Genomic DNA, 23,927 nt, shown 5'->3' with positions numbered 1-23,927 from the left:
ATAAAGTAACTCAAAGGAATCTTGTTAGGTTAGTCAACAAGGTTGTACAATTATGGTCAACAACTTGGAGCGGCTGACCAGATGCCAACATTACACTTTGGATGACTGAAGTTAATGGCATTTTCTTCTGAGAAGTTTTATATTTTACTTACATGTGTTGCTCTTCAGAATCTACATGCCACAACTGAACCTGAGGAAACGGTGGAACCTCCTCCTCCCATGCCCACAGGGCTTTAACTTTGCTCCTTAGATGACTAAAAGTAGTCTGCTTGAAAGGGAATTTTAGGGGTCAGCGTGCTGCTTTGGAGATAGGCAGCTGAATTCTGGTGAAATATGGGCTGGAGATCACACAACTGGAAAGCACAGAAGCTGCCGTCCCTTTTGCCTTTGCTTTGGATCGCGCCGAAGCTCCAGCTCACTTCTTCGCCAGTGAACCCTGGTTTCTTAAACTAGCCCCAGCGGTCCTCATTACCCTCTCCCAGGGCACATTCCCGCGCACAGATGTAGACGAGCGTAGATATACAGTTAAGGAAAAGAATCGCTACACGCCGACATCAGTTGGCTGTAATGACGTGTAACGGAGCTGTTTTCCCTTTTCTCGGATGGCAGCCCCATCTTTTTTTTTCTTTTTTTTTTTACCTTATTGCTCAAAGGGCTGTTACCCCAATTGATGGTCTTAATGATCCTTGGACTACCCAAGGGTAGAGGTCGACCCGCCCTCACTCTGCATCCAAATCCCCTTTAAAGCTGGTGTTGATCCCACTATATCATGTTTCAATTGATAAAAGTTTAAGTGATAAACTCTCAGCTGCACTTAGTCGAGCATGGTAATTGCACGCAATGATTTCAGATGCTGCTTGTGTGTTATTTTTATGCAAACGTCATTACGGCACATTCAGTGTTTCAAGTGCTTAAGTGCAGCTATTTGAGCTCTCTACACTCTCAGCCTCCAGAGTGTTTAATCACTGCTTTGGGTGAGCTCAGTTAAGCATGCACTGCCCCCCCTCCCCGCTGTCCCCGTCGGTTTTTCCTGCCTGTTCTTTTCATTTCCATCTAACTGCCACTTTCTTTGATCAGATACTCTGTGGAATGCACAGACGGCTGTTCAAGTGATGCAAGTCATCCCTGCAAATATATCCTAACACGTTTAGAGGGTCTAGGACGTACAGTGGAAAGATGACTAGTTTTGCTGGTTGCTTCCTTTTCAACTACACTGACATGTTCTAGCTGGCACTACTGTTGAAACTTGAAAATGCATCCCACATTTCTGCAACAAGGCAGTTCAAAGCGCTTCATAAACATACATACATGTCATAAAAATATATAGTCAACAGTTGCAAAAACCAATAACAGACATTACATTTTGTCAAGAGCCATCATTAAAATAATCAATGCACAAGACCTGCACGGCACAATTTCACTTGTGTAATTGTTTCAATGCAATTCCAGTTACTTCTGCAGTTGAACAGGTGTAACTTCTAAAATGTGACCCCAGTCAATCGTGCAAAATGTGGCCACAGGTTTGACTGGTGGTGCGAGAAGCCATGAAAAGCAGGAATGGGAAGTTTAGAGCTGGCAGGGATTCTGAAACCAGCAGTTTGTAAACTCATTGATCGGGGCCTTGGCCTGACCCAGGGTATTGGATCAGGTAATCTCTAATAAAAATAACAGTTTAATGACATACTTCCTTCCCATCATAAGCACAGAAAAATGGAATTTGGCTTTCAATGACACTGACTGCAAAGCTTTAACTTGGGTAGAAGTGACTCAGTCATGTATCAACACAATATTGTCATGATTAGTCTTCACTTCAGATATACTTTCTCACCCATAGAACAACATGCCATGGTCAGTTTCTCTATTTGTTTAACCATTTTGGCCACTGATCAGGGTTATGTTAAATAGATTTTTTTGTGTTTGCTTATGTTCTATAAAGCCAGAGCAAAATTGTGGAGCCATCTGTGTGGCAGACTGGAAAACCTAAATGTCTTTATGAAAATTGAACCTATTTTTTTTGGCAAGTTGCTACATAAAAAACAAAAAACATGGTGTTATTGATGCATTAGATTAATGTGATTTTCAAGTTCCAACAGTGCACCACAGAACTGCTGCATCATCTCCTACATCTGCAAAAAATGAACGGCAAGCAAACCAACTTATAATCGGGCCAATCACACCAGTTAGCCTGATTTTGCAACCGAAGCAACAATCGTCCAACCAGAAACTGGAATCAGTCAGTTTCCTCTTGATTGACTCTGAAATTCACCAAATTTTTTCGATCAATAAATCAACCAACAGCATTAACTTGGGTGTACTTCTTTGAGCTTAGCAGAAAACAAACACAGATTAGTGACATGCTGTAATTCGTAAATGGGGATAATCATGTGACCCCTTCATTTTCTTTTGGTTTTCAAACTACCACATTTGCAGGAAACTCTCTTCCTGCGTTCTGTTTTGTAGTCCCTTGACATTGGGCAGAAAAATCCTGACAGTACAACCTAAACCACCACCACCACCACCACCATCATCATCAACATCATCATTATTTTAGTTAGGCTCAGGAGAACAAAAAGACAATGATCACATCAATCTACAATCAAAAAGACTTTGTCAGGGGAAGTGAATATGCTATGATCTCAGATTGCATGCAGAGCCACTGCACAATAACTCACCTAACTACTTAGGTGATTTAAAGGCAGAACATTGCCTTTAATCGTTTTTATAAATAGCAAAAAGGAAAGGGCACACATGAGATAGAAAACTTCCAAACAGGAATATAAACAAGTTCATACAGGCAAAGACCTTGACACGGTTATTGGCTTTTTTTACAGTCGACTTCATCCTTACCATACGAGCATCCATCTTGCTTGGGGGGTGTGGGGCGGTCATCGGATTTATGTTTCTACTCAACACATGTAGTATTGAACCTCTAGTAACTCACAAGCAGATTGAAAGCTTCGAAATCTACGTCCAGATCTGGATTTATTTAATGTAACCATACGAGTCCATTCTTTGAGCCTCTTCTAATATCATAGACTAAACAAACAAAAAACACATTGAATAAAACTACAAATTGTTTGTTTTTTTGCAGAGGAAATCTATACTTTGCAACGCAGCTGTGCTATCGTTGTCAGTGTACATGGACAGTATATTTAAGAAGCTGCAGAAGTAAGAAAACAAAACAGAAAATAATTATAAACATGGGAAGTCTGGAAGCTGAAAGAAGAAAAAGCATCTGGGAGTTTTAATCAATAACATATTGAATCTGTTCAGAAACAGAAGGCTTGCCGCTGATAATTCATTCTGATTTAACATGTAGCAACCTGTAAGGTCCCTGATTCTTGGCTTATCAGAACACCCACACTCAGAGCTACATGTCAATCACAACCAGCAAAACAAACCGTGAAAAAAAAAAAAAACAGTTGACGTAGGGAAAAGCCACAGAATGTACAGCGATAAGGCAGCCAGCAGCATCTCATTTGCTGAAGGTAGTGGTGTGAATTCTCATGAGGTGATGCAGTGTGCCCGTGGTGGATTCAGCAACTTCCATTTGCCCAATTCCCTGCTGTCTTTAAGACATCATTTAAATAAAAAGTAATGATTTAAATAAAAAAATAAATAAAAGATTTGATGGTATGTTCACATAGATATAGATGACAGCCAGAAACATATTGTAAATCTGGTTTTAGCTCAGACTTTGTCCCAGAACATTTGCTGTCAGTTTGGTCTATAAATACTGGGGAATAACATGCAGTTCTATTGTAAAATGGCTGTCTTTCTGGCTCCTATTGTGTTTTCTTGTGAAATTATATATCATGTACAATATGCTATGGAGGAGTCAATTGGAACACTATTTTGCATTTAACATTATTAGTTGCTGAATACATTGTTTTTATTTACGTACAGTGCTGAAAAAAGGACCTGCCTCTTCACACATTCTTTTTATTTTCCCACACTTACAAGTTTTAGTCACTGTGTAATCAAGCACATTTTCATTAATTTTCACTAATTATACCCAAGCCCGATCATTGCCAGACCTGTAAAGTCAAGAAAAACCCTGTCTGACGTTAAGTAGGCTAAAATAGCTCTAAAAGTTTGAGTTTTAAAGCAAGGCAAACAATCCAAGGCTCATTTCTGGAATGCTAAAACAAAAGCAAAGTTTGAGTGATGTGGTCAAAGTTCAGACTCAATTTCAAGTGAGATGCTCTAGATCCATTCTGTGCAGGTCACCCTCCATTGTGGCTCAGTTAAATCATTCTGGGGAAAAAAAAGAGTTCTTGACAAAACAGCTGGTGGCTGCTTCAAGTAGGGGTAGGTTGTTTTTGATAGTTTAAAAAAAAATTAAGAAAAGTCCAATATGAATTTACTCTGTTTATCTTTATTCTGATATTAACATTTTTTTACAGTAACACATTGATGTTATTTTGTGCTTCCTTTCCCTTGCTTTAAAGACGACACACAGATGTTTTTCCCTCAGATTTTTCTCTTGATCATCCCAATAAGCTTATGAAACGACTTCCAATTTCTTTCAATTAAACGATAAGAAAAGTGTGAAGCAGCTTGTTTTGCAACTGGCTGCGATGTTATCCTGTGCTGCATTCAATTCCAGGTGGAAAAAAAATTGCCTTAAACCATGTACCAAAACTTATCATGGACGCTGTTAAATCAGAACAAGGAGGGTTTTTGCATTTTAAGTTCTATTGTGTCAAGAGGGTGGCGGCAGATGACTCAAGCTGGGAAAAAAGGAAATGAGGGGGTAGGTTAAGAGACATAAAAGTAAAATAATCATGAAAGCAACAGCCTTCAACAACATGTACCAGGCATCGGAAAGATTGACAGGGAGTTGTTGTGGTTAGGGAGGCAGATTCATGCCTTGAAGGAACAAGCATGTGAGAGATGTCAGCCGATCCTTGTTCTACCTTCCTGCTTTGAAGATGGCTGAACAGTCGACACACTGTGATTGGTACACAACTTCCAACTATTTACAGAACCTTGCTTAGGTGTTCAACACTTAAACTTTCCCACACGTTGTCACTTTACAACCGCAAGGCTCAGTGCATTTTATTTGCTTTTTTTTAATATGTAGAACATTAAACATTGCGATATTTAGTTGCACTTTGCAAGGTCTTTATAAATACAAATCTTAAGTGTGGCGTGCTTTTGTATTTTATCCATAAGTCAATATGTTATAGATCCTCCATTAATGACACCTATAATGTGACAAAGCCTGAAAAATCCCACTTTTTCTTTATGTTCTGCTCATATAGTAGTTCTTAGCATAAAAAACTGCAAATATATTTTTAAAAAATGGTTGCATCATTTAAAAATAAAAATAGACATAACGAATCGTGCACTGTGCATTTGAAAGGAGATAGCTTGTGCCGTGTGTTCATATGGAATACGTTCATGCAGCTAGAAAATGGCACTCAAATGGGCTCCGAGTGAGCTTCCCTCTGGGACATGCTAATCAAGTTCTGTCATACCACAAGGAATTGTAGAGATAAAGAAATCTAAACATTTTTGATCTTGTACTTCATGAGGATGTTTTTTTACATGCTATAGTACCAGTTTTACACCTAAGGGAGTACTGTGCTGTAGCAGTGCTAGTACTTTGTGTTTTGATATGTAAATTTATTCATTTTGCTTCTTTGTTGGATTCTATAAAGTAATGGTTAACGACTGCATTCCTCTTTTGTTCTTTTTGAAAGAAGATTGAGGTAACTAATGAAATGAGGACTTTTTGGGACTATAAGCAGAACATGGTGTACCGTTTCAGACAACTCCAATTCCAATCAAGTTAGGATGTTACGTAAATTCATAAGTTAAAAACAGAATAGAATATTTTATTTACACTGTTATTCAACACTGACAGGAAATGAAAACCTCTTAAGAAACTCATCTTCCTCGATTATTCTACAACAGTTTAAAAATGTCTTGGAGGGCAAGGCAAAACAGTAGGAACAAAAAAACGACTTACTTTAAGGCAAACTCAATGAAACCTCTCTAAAAAGTGTTTCTCATTGGATACTACACGTCCATGAAGCTAGCACCCACACACCACTGCTTTCTTGTGCAAGTGGGTGTTAGGACACGTTTTTTGATTCCTGTAAACAGAGTCATTTCACCAGAAAAAACGTCAATAAAATTCTTTGTATTAAGTTTACTAGAAGCAGTCGGGTTGCTATTCCATCTGTTTTTCGTCCGTGGCCAAAGTGCAGCTCTTAAGCATGGAACACCCCTTCCTTCCACAAAGTTGGATAACTGTGCTGCCCTCTCGATTAGCCTCATGCCTGAATAGTAACAACTATTTATCCAGGAACTCTCTCCGTGTAACACCTTGAAATAAGCTGTCTGTAACACCTTTAGGCAGGAGTAGAAAAGGAAATCATGAACATTGTCAGCCTGTCACGAGATCTGGTGAAGCTCTGCTGGCTCTTGAGCCTCTCCAAAGAGATGTTCTCACTTCAGGCCATATTAACTTTCTGTGTGTGTATGTGTTCGCTTTAGTCGGACCAGCGCACACTATGGCGGACTGGACAGAAGCATTTCACTGTCAGTAAAGGCACGATTACTTACGTTTACATTATTTCTTTTACTTCCCCAAGACAGGGACTCAGAATGGACAATGAAGATTTAGATTTTTTCTTTTTCTTTTTTCTTTTCAGAACCTCGAACGTAATGAACATTAATGACATTATGGAAAATCCTTATGAACACCTGTAACAGGTCACCGCATCTGACTCGTGAGCACAAACCACTGAGATCTCTCTCTACGGGCAGAAGTTATCAACGCGTAGGTGGATGTGTTCTTGTAAGCGAGCAAAAAGCCTTTTACAGAAACATCAAGCCCTGTTTGGATTATTTAAGAGTGAACAGGTAAACAGGCTTCACTCAGCATGTGTAGAACATATTTTTCGCTATGTATCGTCTGCTATAAGCACTGAGGAAAATAAGAGTCTCTGTGGTATGAGCTTTATAACCAAATGATGAGAAAAAAAGACTGAAACACACATATGTACAGAAATATAAAATAATGACAAAGCATCATTGTAATAACTCCCAAGATATGTTTTCAGCACTCACCCAACTTTTTACCTCCTTATATATTTTACGTTTTTTATTTTTACATGGTCTCTCTGAGTAAGTAAAACTTTATGCATGTATCCCCTTTAGAAACACTGGCCACAAGGTGTTGTGTGGAGAAACCATGCAGTAAACATTACAGTGAACATTACATCAGACCTATAATTTAAGACGCACTAAATGAACGACCACGAATGTCTGAAGAAAACCTTAGTGGGGCAGATCCAGATGCGCCAGGCTGAATCTGTCGAGTAAAGATCCAGAGGTCAATTGAGTCAAAGGCTGATGTGATGACTAACATATAGAGGAGAGTACATTTTTCTTTGTTGGTTGGAAGGAGCAGGTATGGACGAAGAAACAAGTGACATATTATGAAAGGGAAAATATCTCTTTTATGACTCACTTTTTCTAAGACAAAGGAAAGAAAATGTTCACAGTCAAAGTCAAATGAGATGGAAACAGAAGGTGGAGCAGGAGTAACAATGTCACTAATGGTGTGAAAAAGCACTTTGGGAATACCTCGGCTTTTAGTCACAAGGTCGGTAGCCCTAGGGTTTTTCACAGAATTATTAAAAAGGAGCCAAAAGATCTTCCGAATGATGTAGTTGGACCTGCAAATTAATTTTCCTCCAAGTGTTCATATTTTCAGCAAGAGTGGATAGTGCCATTAATTTAAGGTGGGGGTTTAAAAACAATGAACTCTGTTTTAACGGACCAGTTCTGACTTGAATAGATACATTTATATCACTGAAAACAGATGACAAATTAAAAGCAATAGAGAATTTTTCCACAGATTATCAATTGACTAATAAAAAGTGGAACATTAATTCATTCTACTTCTCTATATTTTAGTGTTTTATTATTATTTTTTGCTTGTTTACTGTGTCTCTCTATATAGTTGAGGCCTCTCAATCACCTTGTTACTGAAATGTTCAATACAAATACATTTGACTGGCAGTAGAGGAGATTCTGAGTCCAGAACTGACCACACGGCGAGCAGGAGGTTCAGTCACAACCAGGGAGCCACAAATAACTCAATAATAATCAGAAAAGAAATTTCCTCAGGACTGGCCAATTAATTTTCAAGCCAAAAGTAAAAACAAGGTTCATAGTGGGCCATGATCGGGGCCCATGCAAAAAAATATCAGAGCCGTCATTAACATGAATATTAAAATCACAAACAATATTTAGCCTGGACATTTTCAAAGTAGAGTCCTTTAAAAATACATTCCTCGGGTCAGCAGTACACTACATCACCGTTAAATTGATATTTTCCTGTCAGGTTCATCATTTGAGCTTGACGGGTTGATAAAAGAAAAGAAAAAAATGAAAACATAAAACTGTGAAGTGTAGAAATGATTCATCATCCTGTTTTGCAGTAGATTAAGCAACATTCAGCAGGTGTAAAAGGGAAGGAAAAAAAAAACCTCACTAGACCTGACTGTGTGTCTGTGTGTGTGCGTGTTTTTATCTTTGGGAGTGTTGGCGCTGTGGAGTGCACAGTAGTGTGCAAATGTTGGCCATCTATCTTCTCTCCTGTCCTGACCCCTCCGGCTGATGAAAGCCAGCTAAAAAAGTAGAAGTTAGTCATGTAAAAGTGTTTTGTACCTGGAGGGGAGGTTGAGGGCAGGAGTCACCATCTCAGCATCATGTTTTGTGCCCTGTTTTCACAAGGATAAGAATCAAAGTCTGGCTGCTACAGACAGTTTTTGTGGATGTCTGTGATGATTTATAAAAAATAAAAATAAAAATCCCTGGTAGTCTGTGCTCTGAACTTCTTTGGCTTTTATTTTCAAGGTGCATATGAGTTCAGTTACTGATTATTATCTGATCAGACTTTAATATAATAGTCCTTAGTGTTGTGTGATAGTGTGGTGATCTCCCACAACCTGTCATGGGATGATATCTAATATATTGCAATATATGTCTGTCCTTTTATTCATCTAAGGTTTGATTTACGGTATTTTTGAATCAGATTTGTTTGTAAAATAACTTTGCCCTTTACTAGAATTTAGAGCAGGAGTCTGCTACTTGCATTTATGGACCTGCAAGTTTCTCTAACATGAGTAAAAATAATAAACCAGCAAGTAATACTTTAAATATAGACATAACAAATGCAATTTATTTTTTTGCATTAAATTTGTAAAACAGAGCATCACTAAAAGTAACAGCTAAATGTGTTCATTTTACTTTATGCTGCGTCTTTTATATATTTTCCATAAAAATCAACATCCCACAGAAGAAAATGTAAATAAGACCGTAGTTATTTAAACATAACGCATTTTCATGCAGAAGATGTTCGCCAAAGTTTTTATTTCTTTCAAAAAGCCATGTAACATTTGCAGCTCTAAACAAGTTTTATTAAGTTAGACTGAGGGCCAAATGGCTCTTGGAATTGTTAAATTTGCAGACGCCTGCTTTAAAACAAATATAAGAAAAAAAAAAGCTAATAATGAGATTGTGTGCAGCAAACACTGGTGTATGGTGTGAAACGAGGGATCACTCATGTGTCCATATTTTGCTTCACTGTTAAGTAGAATGGTGATTACTGATGCTGGGGAATATATTTATTCCCAAAATGCCATGGGATCCTAGTTTGTGTGCTGTCATAACGAAACCTTTGAAATACTATGTTTTCTGGAGGGCTTCCAGAAAACTAAAACAAACTAAAAATAAATTGGTTAGTTTAATAGAATATTGATCAAAAACAACTACTTTTTACTGAGGGCTATATTGATAAGAAAAAGGGCACGCCCAGGGTGGGGTAATATAAATATAGTATTATTAAAGTTTTAGAGAAAGGAATATAGATAGGATTTACTTGCAGAATATCAAAAGGAGCAATGGTTTTGCTCTTGCTGCATTGGAGGGTTTGCAAATACAATAATAAAGATAAGTAAATTGTGTTAGAAATGGAACTAAAACGTTACATGGGAACATTTACTAAGATGTGTATGTATATGCACACACATTTAGTCCAGGTGCAACTGGACTCAGAAAATCACATAGGATGAGAAGGGGAAATAAAAAAAAAAATATGAGAGTTACAGCAACGCCACAACAGCTGTCCTTCAACATGGCCGGAAACGACAGTCGGCGGACTTCTCCTCCCTCAGTCACTGGTCTGGTGAACGAGTGCGGACACTGATTTATAATCCACTTACCTCATCCCCTCCCTCCCCTGAGTACCCCCGCCACCCCCACCACGTCTCCCCCCACCCTCGCCCCTCCTCCCCCGACTCAGTTCATTTATGTCCTCAGCATGACAGTGTTGCTATGGCAACAGCATGCCAGTGCAGCGGGCAACTGTGAGCAAGTAATCAATGTTTTCTTGCCGCTGCGTCACATGCATACATTTCAGCCGCTGCCCGATAAGGAGCGCGTTAAGAAGCCAACTGTAGTGTGTCTTGTTATGTCAGACAAATGTGTGACAGACGGAAGAAAAGCTGCAAAAACCTCGGAGGCACAGACAGACGGAAGGATGACATTTACCAAGGATTGAACGCTTTCATTGGCTGTCAGTTGAGTTCGGTATTTAGCTCATCACTCGTTAATGTTACAAGCCGATGTATTTCGGCTGATTCTAAATTCGGACACAACGCTATCGCAGCAATTCGGCCCTATACGCCTTGACGGCAATCTGATCATTACTTTTTGGTGACTTTAATTCCAACCTGGAAAACTATTGTTCTTATTTTCATTGCTTTAAAGGACAGATTATGAAATTGTACTGCTAAACTCTTAAAATAAACAAAAACAAAAAAAAAAATGTTGCAAACAATGCTTGTCATCAGTGCATTAACAATATCACTGCTCTTGTCTTGGCACTGGAAACCGAAAAAACCCCCAGCTCTGCTGTACCTCATCACACCTACATAAAGCCTCTACAATTCATTGTTTTCTCGCCTGTTGCACTTTACCCACTACACTGTTTATTGTCGCTACATAATTCATTTTGGCACAGAAACTATTTCATAAACATAATTGTGGCTTTGCACAACAGTGGATATTAGAACGGTGGATATAAACAGTGGAGAGCTGTAGGAGATGAGGTTTGGCTTGAAGGCTTATGTGAATTAATCTGACATCCTTCATGGACCAGTGGTCTGTGTTTGTTGAAAATCTATGCAGTCTAAATCTATAGACTGTTCAAATGCAGGATCCATCTTTCCTTGTAGCTTAAAATGATGTCTCTAAACCTTGGAGTATGAAGATTTTTTTTTTCCAAATTATTAATGAAGTAAGGTTCAGTCTAGTGTTGTCAATGATATGGAAATGTCTCAATAAGGATTTTTTTTTTGTCACTGATACACTACCCTGGCCATACCATTTTCCACTCCAATAGTTCATAAATATCAATGTATACTGACAAGCTTTTTACAATCCATTTACCCTCCTGCAGTCTTTCTTTGGACCACTCTGCCAGGGTCTATCTTGTAGGAGACTTTATTTGACGAAAGAATTTGCCTCCAATATCTATACAGTACAGGTCTGGACTCGAGTCATGTGACTTGAAATTAAATCATAAATTTACTTAGTTTTGGTTTGACTTGTCGAGTTCAAATTGTCTGTTAAAACAGCATCAGCAATGATTTTCTAGCATTTTTAAAGATCCTCTCCTCTTGCTGGTTGGTCTGGCAAAAAAATCTCCAAATGAGTTGTTTAAGGCTCAAATTTAAAAGTGTAGGTCTTGGGCTTCCCTTTTGACTTGCAGGCCTCGACTTTGGATTCAACTTGGACTCTTCATGTCTTTATTTGGAACTTGACTCAAGACTCGAGTGGAAAGACTTGTGACTTTGCAATGACCTTGTACCTTTTGTAGACAAAAGGAGTTGCTTAAAAGCTTAATAAGTTCAGCATTTTACTTTTAATTGTGTTTTCATATCTTTTTGAACATCTTTCTCAGAATTACAACTGGGTTAGATGCTACCGACAAACATGCAACTGGAGACGGCCAATGTCTCAAAGCTAACATAATTGTAAGGGTTGAAAATGCGTAGACCAGTCGGGTAGAAATCTGATTTCATAGAGCAACAAAAAACTGTACGTAGCCCATAATTGAGTTTTGCATGAGTTTGGCACATACCAAATGCCAAACGAATTGTGTCCATACAGGTCGTATCAATACGGCGGTCAAACCAACTCTCATAACTTGAGAGTTGAATTTCGCCTGGGAATTCAACGCCAATGGCTGAAATATGCATTAATCAATATGTTTTATCTAGAGTACCGAACTGGATCACAACGTCCCTGTTTTACCCTCAATGTAGAGCAGATAACATGGTCTGAGTTGGGTGATTCACACAGGTTGGCTAACAGGTCCTCAGAACAACGTCACCATGACAAAGACAAACGCTACAGCAAAATTAAAATATGAAATAACCCAAAGAAAAATAAGAAAAGCACTTCTTGTCCTCTGTTGAAAGGGAGTCTGTGATGCTGTGGGCCTGCTTCACTCCCAAATGCCCTTGAAACTGTGTTAATGCGAATATGGCGGCCTGGATTCACGCATACAAAGGATAACAGGGTATTTGAAATTTAAATAAAGGGAGACACTGGCAGGAAACTAAAAACTGGTAGTCATGGAGTCTTTCATCGGGATAATGGTGAGAATATGTTTTTTTACACCTGAATGGTAATGATATTTGATAGGTAAGGGCAAATGTACAATGAACAAAAGGAAAGACGGTATTATCATATTTCATCAGGGACTTTAGCTTTATCTCTCATCAGTCAATCTTCTAGCCATGACTTAAAACACTTCACAGAATAACTATTGAGAGACTATGCAGAGGTACATTTCACATGCTAAGCCATTGTGTCTAATTGGTGAGTGCAAAGCAGTGAACCTTGCTACCATGCTTTCAATGAAATATTCTTCCTTCTGCCTTCACTGTTCTTAAGGACGTAGTGCTGCTGTACTAAGATTCTGAGGGAATTCTCGATGCTAAATGTGTTTTTTTTGTGCGAAAACCTAAAAATCTAGTATATCCCCTGTATTTTTAAATTAGATTTTGGTCTAATTTAAAGGTCTGAAAAAGTTTCTATTTCCAAGCTGCTTATATTTTTTTTTTGCGTTCTGTTCATGTGGTTTGAAGCCAGACAAAGTTCTGGAGTAAAGCGTGTGCTCCTCCCCCACCTGTTCCTGTGCACTGCTTGCTCAAAACTGCTATTTCAGTTTTCCTTTGTTTACAAGAAATACAAACGTGTCCAGAACTATTGCTGCTCCTAAAAATGGGAGTGTTTAAGTATAGAAAGCAAAGGATTTCTTTGCTTTTTATACAACAAGCATTATGGCGGGCAGAGAGATGGTGTGAATAATTAACCAGTCTTTGTTTTTCAATAAATACGATTATTTTACACTTTTTTGTGTGTAAATACCAGGACACACTGGTATTTTTTTTCTCAAATTTAACAAATCCTCAAAATATATCGCATAAAATTCATGCTCAGATGTTGTATTTTTTTATGATGTTGTATTTAATCAAGATTCAAGACGGAGAGAGATCATGTAATTAAAAGTATCTTGTTTCTGTTGGCCAGTGGGGCCCCGACTAAACTGGATTTTGAGTCCATTCTTGAAGGCACGCGACGACCCCAAGTCCCCCCACAGTCAGGAAACCGAGAGCTCTGCTCCAACCAGATTTAACTTCTGTCTTCATATCTGCTGCTGAGAGGCAAAGAGGTTAGAGCGGAGTGAGAAAGAGTGAAAGATGGAGTGGGTCTGTCTATCCAGTGGCTTATAAAAAGTCCATTATGGTGCACTTCTATCAGTTTGGACTCTCCCAGACGGACCCTGGAGTAAATGGACAGCAACCGGAGAGCTATAAGCTCAGATTTGATATACGGTTGAGAAGTAGCTCGGTGTGTGCGGTTGTCTGATTGTATCTGTTCAGACAGTTTGCATTCACACTCATACACACGGCGGGAATGTCAGTAATGGTAATCATTTGCAGTCTTATTTGTTTTTTCCACTTCATAGCCCTTATATACATATAATATATACACATGTATGTATGTATGTATGTATGTATGTATGTATGTATGTATGTATGTATGTATGTATGTATGTATGTATGTATGTATGTATGTATGTATGTATGTATGTATGTATGTATGTATGTATGTATGTATGTATGTATGTATGTATGTATGTATGTATGTATGTATGTATGTATGTATGTATGTATGTATGTATGTATGTATGTAATGTATGTATGTAAGTGCGTGCGTGCGTGCGTGCATGCATGCATGCATGTATGTATGTATGTATGTATGTATGTATGTATGTATGTATGTATGTATGTATGTATGTATGTATGTATGTATGTATGTATGTAATGTATGTATGTAAGTGCGTGCGTGCGTGCGTGCATGCATGCATGCATGTATGTATGTATGTATGTATGTGTGTATGCGTGTGTGTGTGTATATATATATTAGAGATGTGCCGATCAGGTTTTTTCCTGCCGATTCCGATCACCCATGAGGGCTGATCACTGCCGATCACCGATACCGACCACATAATTATTATTTTTTTAATCATAAGCACTACCAGTTACATTATGTAGAAAAAGGAACCATTAATTCACCTTAATTTAAACAAAAACTTGTTTTTAATAACTTTTTCCAAGAAAAAAACAAAACAGGCATTGTGCAAATTGTACTGCTATCGGTAATACTATCTTTAACAGACTGAAAACATATGAAGGCTCTGAAGAGGCTAAATAATAATAAGTGTCAAAATAAGACCTCTCAACATTGCCAAAAAATTCAAGTATAAAATGTTACATTCAAATGCAAATACAGCTTACATTACAATAAACAATCCTGAGTTACTGAATGAGAATTTCCTGATAGCATAGCTAGCTGATTACTGCTAGTTCTGATTGACTGTTTCTGACTGAGCGGAGTAATTATGCAGAACAGGGAGGAGTTCGATTATTTTTTCAGAGATTATCTGTCTCATGTGAGGACAGCGAAAGTTTATTATGTATGTAAAAGGTATTTTTTAAGTTAGATGCTGCAGCTTTAAGCAGAGGTTCGGTGTGAGAGTCACTACCAGGTGGAGCAGAAGCGGCGCTCCGTCTGTGAAATATTACTACCTGTAGCGTGTAGCAGCAGTTCAACAGTGAGAGCAGAACCAACGTTTTACATCGCAGCTCGAAGACTTAAATAATTTTGCGGGTTATTTGTTTAGCTTTCTGACCGTCATGCTAATCCGGGTGAGTGTTTGTAGCTGTGCGCTGCTTTACCTGCTATCTGATCCTCCATATGTCTTTTACTGCAGTGAGCCTCGATGTAGCCAAACTCCGTCAAGTATGCCATTGTTTTTATGCCTTATTAGATTCGTCGTGTTGATGCATTTTGACATGCTTCACCCCACGTGCTTAAATTTTCCGCCGCAACACGCAAACTTCCCCATACACTCAGTGCGTTATAGTTCCACACCACATTGCTTGTAGGATTTGTTGCTACGCGTTTATGCCATGCGAAGGAAAGAGGAGACCAGCTGCACAGGAAGGCAGCGAAATGAGAAGCAGGTGATCAGTTTGTGTGATCGGCAACAAGAGACCATGATCGGCGATCACTGATCATACACTTTTTCACGGAAATCGGCCGATTATGATCGGTAGCCGATCGATCGGCACACCTCTAATATATATATATATATATATACATATACACACACACACAAAACGTGGACTTCCGTTACACCTATACACTTACAAACAAAAAAGAACACCCATGCATCGTCTTCCATGCAGACTTAAATCCTAAGAATTCTTTATACAACTTCACAACAGTTTGTAGCTATTATTTCCTTTCTCTGTGATGTCATGTGTATCACAGGGTATTTGTGTCTAGCATTATGCACCAAGCTAGCACCAAGCTTTGGTGCTTGGGCCGTGTATCGGTTTGGATTTATTTTGTTTTTGTTTTTGCTTTTCGAAGATCTCCCCTTCTCTTAACACCGTGATGAAGGCGCCAGTTGAAAGCACTGTGGAGAACGAAAGAATGCTTTTAGAAACGCTACAATTTTCAGCAATGAATTCCAACTAACTGAAAATAACCAGTGATTACTAACCAAAGACCCAGTAAACTATTAAATTTCAAGGACTGATTTCTGCTCTTTCTTCACAGCAAAGTGATTTATTTTTGTTTCCATTTTTCATTTGTTTTTGATTAACATGGTTGCTTTTGTTGAAGGTCATCTGACAAAAAGGAAAAGCGCAAAATAAAATATCAGGACTTGAAAATTGTTGGGCTGTCACACCATGTAGACTAAAAGAACAACGTCTACTCCATCATTATGCATAGGTGATAACAGATTGATATTTTAAGTTAAGATGCGAATTATATGTTTCCTCAAATGTAGAAATCAAATAAAATGATAATTTGAAAATCCACCTGGCCTAATAGTTCTGAATCAATACTATAACCTTTTGATTTAGGGACTATTGCAAATTTGTGGAATGATTTGTGGAGTTAATGTCTGTAAATAAGACCATCAATAAAAAGTTTCCAAAGGTATTTTTATTCACACATATTGAATAACATTCATACAAATGTGTTCATTTGTATGATTTTGACATATATATTGAAGTGCATTAGCTCATAAATATTATGTTATGGTTTTCACAATAATTGGAAACATGGATAATTTTTGTGTAGTAGAGCCACTGCTAAATGGCATCCATATCACAATACCAAGGCCAAAATTTCAGCTGACCAAAAACATAAAGTAAATACATAAATAAAACCTTTATCACTAGTGTCTGATAGAACGATAAATTCTTCTCTCCACTTGAAAATACTGGAGGAGAATTGAACTTTGACTATGCAGCAGGATGATAACCCAAAGCAACTTTTTGAGACAAGGCCAGGTTGGTTTTGGTGACTTTTCTTCCTTAATAAAAAAATAATAATTTGAAAACTGCATTTTATTTTCAGCTAGACCATCTTTGATATTAATATTGGCGAAAAGAAAAGCAAAAATAGCGGTCAAAGGGGGAAAATATGCCCTTTTTATACCCTTTTTTCACAGCTTTGTACCTTTAAATCTGACCTACATTCTTTTTTTTCTTTTTTTTTAATACTTTAAAATTAGATTAAAGTCTTCTCCAAAAGTATTGGAAAACAGATTTGCATTTGCACCCTGCCAAGTGGAAACGCACTTCTGTAATAACTTACTATGTTTACTGACACCCTTGAATTACCGGAGCAGCACTTGAGAGTCGTTTAAAGATTCTGTGCCCAAGCTGAAGAGACATATTTAGCCAGAAAACACCCACATTATTACATTAACTCCTAGCCCTTAATTCAATGCAACTGCGTCAATAGCTGCATTCCCAGACGATTACCAGAATAGGGGGTTAAAGGAAACCGGATTAGAGGTGCTTGATTTAATTACACCTCTTTTAGCATCAAGCTTGTTTCTTTAAATCACCTGTATTAAGGCAGATTCATAATTCATATGTTGAGCTCACTCAGATTTGCATTCTCTTCAACATATTAATAGGCTTTTTCAATCAACTTAGCGCCTGCAGCTTAAGAGGATGTGATCACTTCATTTCTTAGAGCAGAAATGTCTTTTTTTAAATTATTTTACTTCAGTCATACTCCAGTTGGCTTTGACAAAGTTATTACCACACTCCAAGCAAAACATCCCAAGGATAAACTCCCCTTGAGATTGTAAGGAAAAAAAAAGAAAAAAAATCTGAAGTGCATAAAGTAGGCGTACGAGGGGGCAGGACAGCTTGATGAAGTGCGTGATGATGTGTCCATTAAAGTGCAGGCCAGAACATTAAACAGTATGGCGGAGTTTGTGAAAGGTCAACGCTCAAACGGGTTTGTAAATATTGATCTTCCCTTTCTGTCGTCGTGAACTCTGCTCCAGCATCCATCTAGATCCTCCTCTGTGCAACGAAGACAAAGAGAGACAAACAATGGGGAAAAGGAAAACAATAGGATGGAGAAGTAGCGCTCGCTGGTCATTTTATGTGAGACATTACTCGCCAGCGCTGCTTCACTGAACTCTCTACTCTCCTGAGCAACAAGGGTTTCCACCTTAAAGCAAAAAGCAAAAAAACAAATGTACTTAGCAACTTCATGATCAAAAAACTATTAAAGAATTGTGCTACATTTTTGAGAGTAAGATAATTGTAAGATAATTGTTTAATGTTTTATTATACATAATGAATAATACATTATACATAAATATTTACATGTACGACGCAAGTCACGGTATGTCAGTTTATAGGATATTTTTCTGTCATGTTAAATAACTAAAACTGGTAGATGATGACCTCTGAAAATCTCAATAAATACAACTGGTTCCAATAAACAAAAACAAACAAAAAAGAAATGTAGTCACAGAGAGGAAAATATTTATGTCTTTTTTTAGTTAGTAAAAACTGCCAAAAAGAAGTATGTAAAATGGAAATTGAAGTGAATGGGCAGTATTATTATTATTATTATTATTATTATTATTATTATTATTATTATTATTATTATTATTTAATTAGGGCTGTAGATGCTGAACAAACAGGATAAACAGATTAATAGTGATGTATAGCCAGTAATTACAATTACCCAAGAGCTGAGAAAGTTTGTTGCTATTTCATGCCTCAAAATGTCCTTATATGAAATGTATATATCTTTTCGGAAAATGAGCAATCAAAGAAATATTTGCTCTGATATCCATTTAGAGAAAACAGGACTAACTGTAGAGCAGTCCCATGTGGGATTGAGTGGACCCCGGTGTGACCTTTTTACCCTGCATGCAGGCACAGAGGGCTTTGAGTGGTCCCATGTTCTGGTGGCATTGACTTACAATAGGAAAAGAAATCATCTAAATCCATGAGAATCTCCTCAGAGTACACAAGGACTTTCTTTTTGCCGTGAAATCTTACCGTCTTACGTTGCTATTTGCTATTATTTTCGTTGCGTTTCCGAATGATCTTGTCCAATACTAAGTGTTCAAGCCACAACCACATTCTTTATGTATTTTAGGCTTCACAGAATGTTCAACAATTGAAAAGCAATGTAAAATCACAAGCCTACACATTGGATTTTTTACACAATGGAGATGTCCAGGGGTGAAACAGATCTGCTAAGAACAAAGTGCAACAGAAGTTTATTGGAAAAAAGAGTTGGATGATTTGACAGATTTGTAGAGTCAAATTACAACAGCCACTTCTGTTTAATATCTTTACCAGCAAAACTACTACATATTTTCTTGAGTGTTAATTTGCAGATCACTGCAGCAATGTTTCCCTCATGTTCGTATTCTTTCTTAGTTCATCCCCTAGGTTAATGCTAAATATTTTGATTGCCAATCATTTATGCGCTGTGTAGTCTTAACACGTAAACTGGCATCCCATGTGGATCATGTACCTCAGACATTGAGCCGTTTGTCTTTGCTCCTTTTTTGTTTGTTTGTTTTTATGAATATAACTTCTGCTAAATATCCCACTGGCAAGAAGCGGCAAACTGAAGAAGATCTTACCCAATCAAGGATTGTTTCCCCTGCTGTGGGAGTTGATTAAGTCTTGTGCTGGTGAAGCTGAGCCTACAAATCAATTTGCACCTCACACAACAGCCTCGGCTCATGCAACTATACGTTCGCACTGACTGAGATAAAACAGACTCCTGCACTGTTTGCTATACTTTTCAGGAAGCGTATTCCCTCTCCATACATGCTCAACACTTACATCATGTTTCTGAAATAACCGACCAAAGCTCAGCCATGGCTATTCAGCCTGTTTATTTATTTGAGTGTTTGAATTTGTGAAGTTTTACATCATTTCATGTTTGGTGCACAGCAGCATCACAGTGCCGCTGCGCCTTTTATGTTGTTTTTCAAAGTCGAGGAGTTCTTCAAAATGACCCTTTCTCTGGTTTTTGGTAATTATGAAGATTTGACATTCCGTTTTTCTAAGTGTGAACGTTATGTGTCAAACTGCATCAACACGCCCCATTAATTTTCTACTATGAGGAGCAAGCCAAGGACATGTAGGCGTTTGTATTTTTATTTTGCCAAGTCGTGATTTGGATGTACCGAAACTTGCCTATTTTGACCTCCATGAATGTGCAAAAATGGAAGTGCAGGATGCCGAGCTCCCATTCACCGAAGCATTAAAACTGCTATTGGCTTCCAGTACAAGTTGACCTAATTTAGTACATAGAAAACACTATTACACACCTGTAGTACCTGATCAATACATTAAAAAAATGCGCTCAAAAAGCACATTTTGAGCTTAAGATTAATAGCTTATCCCTCTTGCTTGTTTCAGACCCATACGATGACGACCTGAAGGTGAAGACCCAAAGGCCACGATCAGCTGACCTGCCAGGTGTGTTTCAGGCACAAACAGGTGAGTGTTAGGAGTGTGAGGTAGTCTTCGCTTCCTGGAGCAAATGAAGAACAACTTGACCTCCGAAAGTTGTCATGTACCTGAAAAGTTTCAGTTCTTTGTGTGCTTGCACAGTGGGACGACTTAAAGAAGCCACCCTTGATTAATTATAGACCCATTCAAAAACTGAATATTTTCGAAATCCATTTGTTTTAGGAGCTTTATCACTAAGTGAAAGACGTTGCATACTGTATATTAATTACCCACAGATGGATGCTTGGAAGCCTTATTTTTGGTTATTTATGGTGATTTTCCACTTACAGCTAATGAAAACATTACCATAGTAACATTAGAATACTACATCAGTCCATATTTTTAAAGAATAGAAATATATGCTTAATGAAAAGTATGTTTAATACCCACCTAGAGGCTGTTATTTTCAGAAGCACCTCTTCCCTCACTCAGCTCCTCCAGACTAGCGTTGGCAACAATTAGCAAGCTAATTGTATGAACTACTTCTCACTCCAATGCTAAAAAGAACGATTGTAAACTACATAATGGAGGACCGTTGTTGTGATGACATCAGAAAGTGTTGGAGCTTTTTGAAGGCAGAGGCCAGTTTTAATTCATCAAATTCAGTTAAGTTATGTTTGATTTGAATAAAGCATTTTTTATAACAACTGAAGGTTGCATAGTTACTTTATTGTGCTAGAAAATGACACTAAGTGACAGGAAAATACATAATGCATAATACAAAAATGACACACTTAAAAACCGTGTGTCATTTTTCTTCCACTTCTCAGTTGGGCACAGATTTATGTTGGTGTATTAGATACCATCCCTATGAATTACACTCTAGCTTGTAGTTCTTACAAAATATCAAAAGGTTCAAGATGTTTGAATACATTTGCAAGGCACTGTATGTGGTTTAAGTTGAGACTTCTAGCATTTGAAGAAAAGAGAACGCTTTCTATCTTAAAGAATCCAATACTTACCAAGACTAGGATTCATGGAGACAATCGTTTGAAAAAGCCACCGCTGTGCTGAGGAGGGAGAGCCTACGGAGAGGGAAACCCCCGTTTGCATCTTGTCCTTCTCAACTGCTCTCCCCTCCTGCTCTTCCTTGCTCCTCCCCTCTCTTCCTCTCCTCCAGGCACGCGTGATGAGCTTAAGCCCTGACTCACGGCATGTTAATGAAGATGTAATGCGATTAACGGACATGCAATTAATTCAATTTCCTCCTCTGCCGTGTGATGACGCCCCGATCAAAGGACACGAAGCTCATAAACAATTTAAAAGGGGGGAGAGGAAATTTACAGTTGTGTTCAATTGTTGATTTCAAGGGCACAACTGAGTGGGAGCAATGGGACCCTCGCCACAGCTGGCTGGAGAATTGCACATCAAGGGCGAGCACTCGGACTTGTATGGGTGCTAAAGATGTTTTTCTATGAATTATGATTCAAAATTTATTTATTTATTTTATCCTTCAGACTGCTCATATAGGATTTCTTTTCCTCGACAGGCCTATCTGCAGTGATGACCTACAGCTTTTGTCTTTTTATGATAATATTAGTATCTTTCTTCAGATTTGGATCTAGCAACAATGCTGCCACATTCCATATGAATCCATTATTTTTCAGAAGTCTGTCGCGTTTTAGTTGGATTGTCAATTTGATGGGTAACAAGTGAAAGAAAAATGCCAGTGGAAATAATCTAGATTTTAAAATGTAACATGTAGGGCTGTCAAAGTTGAGGCGTTAAACCACAGAAGTAAAATTGAGTTTAACCTTGTTGTTTTTCTTACACACAATTAAAGCACATGTTCTGTGCTGTAGTTTGAATGTTATTCCTGCTCTGTTTCAGTTTTTTTCTCTGTGGGGCTAATATGCCATTAATTAAAATGTCATCTCTGAAAACAGCTCCACTCTCTCTCTCCCTTGCTGTCCACTTCTTCTACTCTTCTGATCTACTCTGTAAATGGTGCTCACAGTTGACAGGGAGAAGAAATGGGAAGATACCCAGAATTATTTTACTGTTGTAGACAAAAACAACATGGCAAAACATAATTTGCTTTCATTGGTTCCTCTATGAACCAATGAAAACAACATGAAAATGATTAAATACAAAAACATCAGACACAAGAAATAGTTCCAAGTTATGCCAGTTAAATCAAAAAAGATTTACTCTAAACAGCAGGTTTAAAATCTATCCATCTAAAACATTTTTGAGCTTGATCCAAATAAGCTCTGCAGACTTTTATGACTTTTAGTTTCAATAAGCTCTTTCTAATAAATCTTCCTCAGAAAAACTTGTCATGACCTTTTGCAGTCAAAATGGGAAAGCAGCACAAACATAAGATGTATCTTTTGCACCATTCCCCTCATCATTTGTGTTGTTTCAATGCTCATTGGAATATTATGAACATATTCTAAGGTTTCTTAGAAATCTGCAATTAATCATAAACTATGGCCAACATGTGATTTATCACAATAAAGTATTGTAATTGATTGACAGCCCCTGTTACATAGTGGGTGTTAAGCAAGTAAGATAAATAGCCTAACTAAAGAAAACATTTTTTTTTACTGCACTCATAAAATGTTAATCTTAATAGTATTGTGAGCATAAAATTGAAGAAAAAATGTCCTCATTTCTTCTTAAAAAAATGTACTATACCCAATATTTTCTCCACATTTCTTCTTTTTCTATAAAATCTTACAGCCTTTTGATCAAACAATTTCCAGTACTCTCTTGTGAATGCAAGGTCTCTCTTCCACTTAGGAACATCCGTTTTCTTGGCTTTTCTATTCCTCAGTCACTTGTCTAAGTAACACCAAGCCCCTGAGAATATTGGACATGTTCTTCTGTTGTTGAGCTTGATTACTCAGACGGATGCCATTTGACAGAAATGCAGGCGTTTTATTGCTTTTGACTTCCCCTGTATGTGATAGTTTTTTCTATACTTTGGAAGATGCATAAAGGTAACTTAGTCATATGTAGTAACTTAACTAAGAGATAAATTTAGTCAGTAACATTGTTTATTAAAGAGAGTAGCATGATTACCAAACCGAAATAGCACAAACAAACTGATATTGTGAAAATGGGCAAAATTAAGACTTTTGTGAGATGTTTATCTTGGAATGAGATACATACACATTGTGCCTACAGCAATATTAGATTTTAAAATGGACTATGCAATATTTCTATAACTTTCTTGTTCATTTTACTTGCTCCATTTCTCCTAACAACATCTCCAAAATGAATTCCACACTTTAATACACTAATAAGAGTACATCCTACCATCCAAGCAAATTATCGCTAAATAGAAATAGAAAATATGGCACTTCCTTTGATCTAAACATAGCATAAGTTTGGTTAAAAAGTGAAAGATAAAAAAAAAAATCCATATAAGGACTTGGGCTCATTGAAAAAAAAAAAAAGAACTAAAATGCAGAGGATCGTCTTTCAGCCTAAACATCTCCCTCCTTA

At 37.6% G+C, this 23,927-nt stretch overlaps 1 protein-coding gene and 1 long non-coding RNA gene across 22 annotated transcripts in view; one reads left to right on the top strand and one right to left on the bottom strand.

Annotated features, from left to right (window-relative positions):
• adgrb2 (adhesion G protein-coupled receptor B2) overlaps window positions 1–23,927 on the top strand; it is a 280,363-nt gene that overhangs the window by 112,186 nt on the left and 144,250 nt on the right. For 19 of the 21 annotated variants that reach the window (XM_008421604.3, XM_017307459.2, XM_017307461.2 and 16 more), the window contains one exon: window positions 20,382–20,462. In XM_008421604.3, the coding sequence (XP_008419826.1) occupies window positions 20,382–20,462 (81 nt within the window). The remainder of the gene's footprint in view (window positions 1–20,381; window positions 20,463–23,927) is intronic. The other 2 variants (XM_017307460.2, XM_081612614.1) reach the window with 1 other exon arrangement.
• On the bottom strand, window positions 16,686–23,921 carry LOC103472167 (uncharacterized). Its single transcript, XR_534813.3, has 3 exons — window positions 20,865–23,921; window positions 18,099–18,153; window positions 16,686–18,002 (listed from the first exon to the last, which is right to left on the bottom strand). It is a non-coding gene; the product is annotated as an uncharacterized LOC103472167 (long non-coding RNA).

The sequence above is a fragment of the Poecilia reticulata genome, chromosome 11 (assembly GCF_904066995.2).
Source record: "Poecilia reticulata chromosome 11, P_reticulata-male-v2, whole genome shotgun sequence".
Taxonomy (NCBI): Eukaryota; Metazoa; Chordata; class Actinopteri; order Cyprinodontiformes; family Poeciliidae; genus Poecilia; species Poecilia reticulata.
Note: the sequence above shows the minus strand (reverse complement) of the source record. Positions and strands in the feature narration are given on the sequence as shown.